At 46.8% G+C, this 1,564-nt stretch overlaps 1 protein-coding gene across 1 annotated transcript; it reads left to right on the forward strand.

The window, feature by feature from the left end:
* Positions 1-65: 65 nt before the first annotated feature.
* Positions 66-865, forward strand: Pmar_PMAR028115 (HIRA-interacting protein, putative; the record flags this gene model as incomplete). The annotated part of the gene is made up of 4 exons (XM_002783028.1): positions 66-128; positions 179-283; positions 486-567; positions 618-865. The coding sequence occupies 4 exons, from the start codon at positions 66-68 to the stop codon at positions 863-865; spliced, it is 498 nt and encodes a 165-aa protein (XP_002783074.1).
* Positions 866-1,564: the final 699 nt, after the last annotated feature.

Raw genomic sequence — 1,564 nt, forward strand, 5'->3', positions numbered from 1 at the left:
TTGACAAGGTGCTGTTGGCCGCCCGTCACGCTACTGTAACCAAGTCGCCTGAGACCGAATGGGAGATGCTGAAACCTAACGTAGAGCTGGTCATATCTCAGTTTTTCGACATACCTAATGTTAAACCAGTAAGTGCAGTGTCCAGCAATTGTCTTGCTGTTGACTTTCCCATTATAAGGTTGCTCCTGATTCCATTGAGTACACCCAAGAGGGCCAGGACCAGCACAATGACGATGTCGTCAAAAGCATTCATGAGATACTAGAGCAGAGGATTAAGCCTTTTGTAATGCGATGCTTGGCTCAGCGTTTTGTGGACAGGTTTTGTATCTCTTGGGCTCGGTAGTTCCCTAGTGACAGATCCATGAGATCAACAATTGGTTTCTTGGTCCGTAATAGACTTTCCTCGTGAGGTGAATTCTTCGAGGTGTGGTATGTGGCCCTCGCGTGGTTCTCAGTGCGGTTCTCACCATTTTTCCTTTGATCAGGTCGAGCGAGATGGTGGTGATGTTGAATTCATTGCGTTTGATTCGGACACCGGAGTCCTCCAAATTCGGCTCGTCGGTTCATGTAGGCATGTCGGTCATCAGTCCTATTCTGATTTCGCGCTTTATCGCTAGGTGCCGGTTGCCCCAAGTCAAGTGTAACGTTGAAATTCGGTATCCAACGAATGGTCTGCCATTACATCCCAGAAGTTAAGAATGTTATCAACATTGAAGAGCCCACTGAGGGTGAAGAGGAGGGGGTTGTGAACAGCGTGGATCCGCAAGCCAGTGCCGAGCCCAAGGCTAGCCCGAATCCTGAAGCCAGCGTCAATCGTGAAGCCAGCACTGAGCCAGAAGATAGTGCTAAGTCGCAGCAAGCCTAAAAGAGTCTTCCGCCTTATATGTAACCATTGAAGTTGCTGTTCCATAAGTCATCGAATTATTACTCGACTCTCGAGATTCGACATCAGCCTTGCGTTGGATATTTCATATGAGGTCAACTTGAGCGCTACTCGTTTGGTCGTTATGATGACCGTGACCGCCATGGGACTATCAAGTCCATTGAGTCCAATCATAGCGTCTCACGCTCCTACCGAATGCTGTATGCGAATAATATGTCGAGTTACTCAACTATTAAAATGGTGGTGATGAAATTCGGATCGTAATGACCATGCTTTCTTTGGTGCTCCTGCTGCTGCTGACTCAAGAGTGTTGGGAAGCAAGATCATACACCCTTTTCAACCACTTCGATGAGCAAGAAAATCGTGACTCATGCTTAGATAACGCGCGACGTTAGTGACGATGCTATCACACCCATCGGTGCAAAGTCATCTGTCCATTTAACAGAAACCCTTCTCGTTCAATCTGCACAAGTCAACGATCGTCATCATGAATCTGACTGATTTTTACCATCGAATAACACAACAGTGTTGAGGAAAAGAGGTACAATTATAAACTCGAATGAGGTAGAACATGTTTCGTACAGAACTCGGGAACGTCGTCAGACTCCAAGATTCTTATCAACTCGGGGGAAATTTCAACCGAAATCTGCCGCCAATCCTTTTTCGCTCTCCCAGTGCAGA

This window comes from Perkinsus marinus, assembly GCF_000006405.1.
Source record: "Perkinsus marinus ATCC 50983 genomic scaffold scf_1104296937734, whole genome shotgun sequence".
Taxonomy (NCBI): domain Eukaryota; phylum Perkinsozoa; order Perkinsida; family Perkinsidae; genus Perkinsus; species Perkinsus marinus.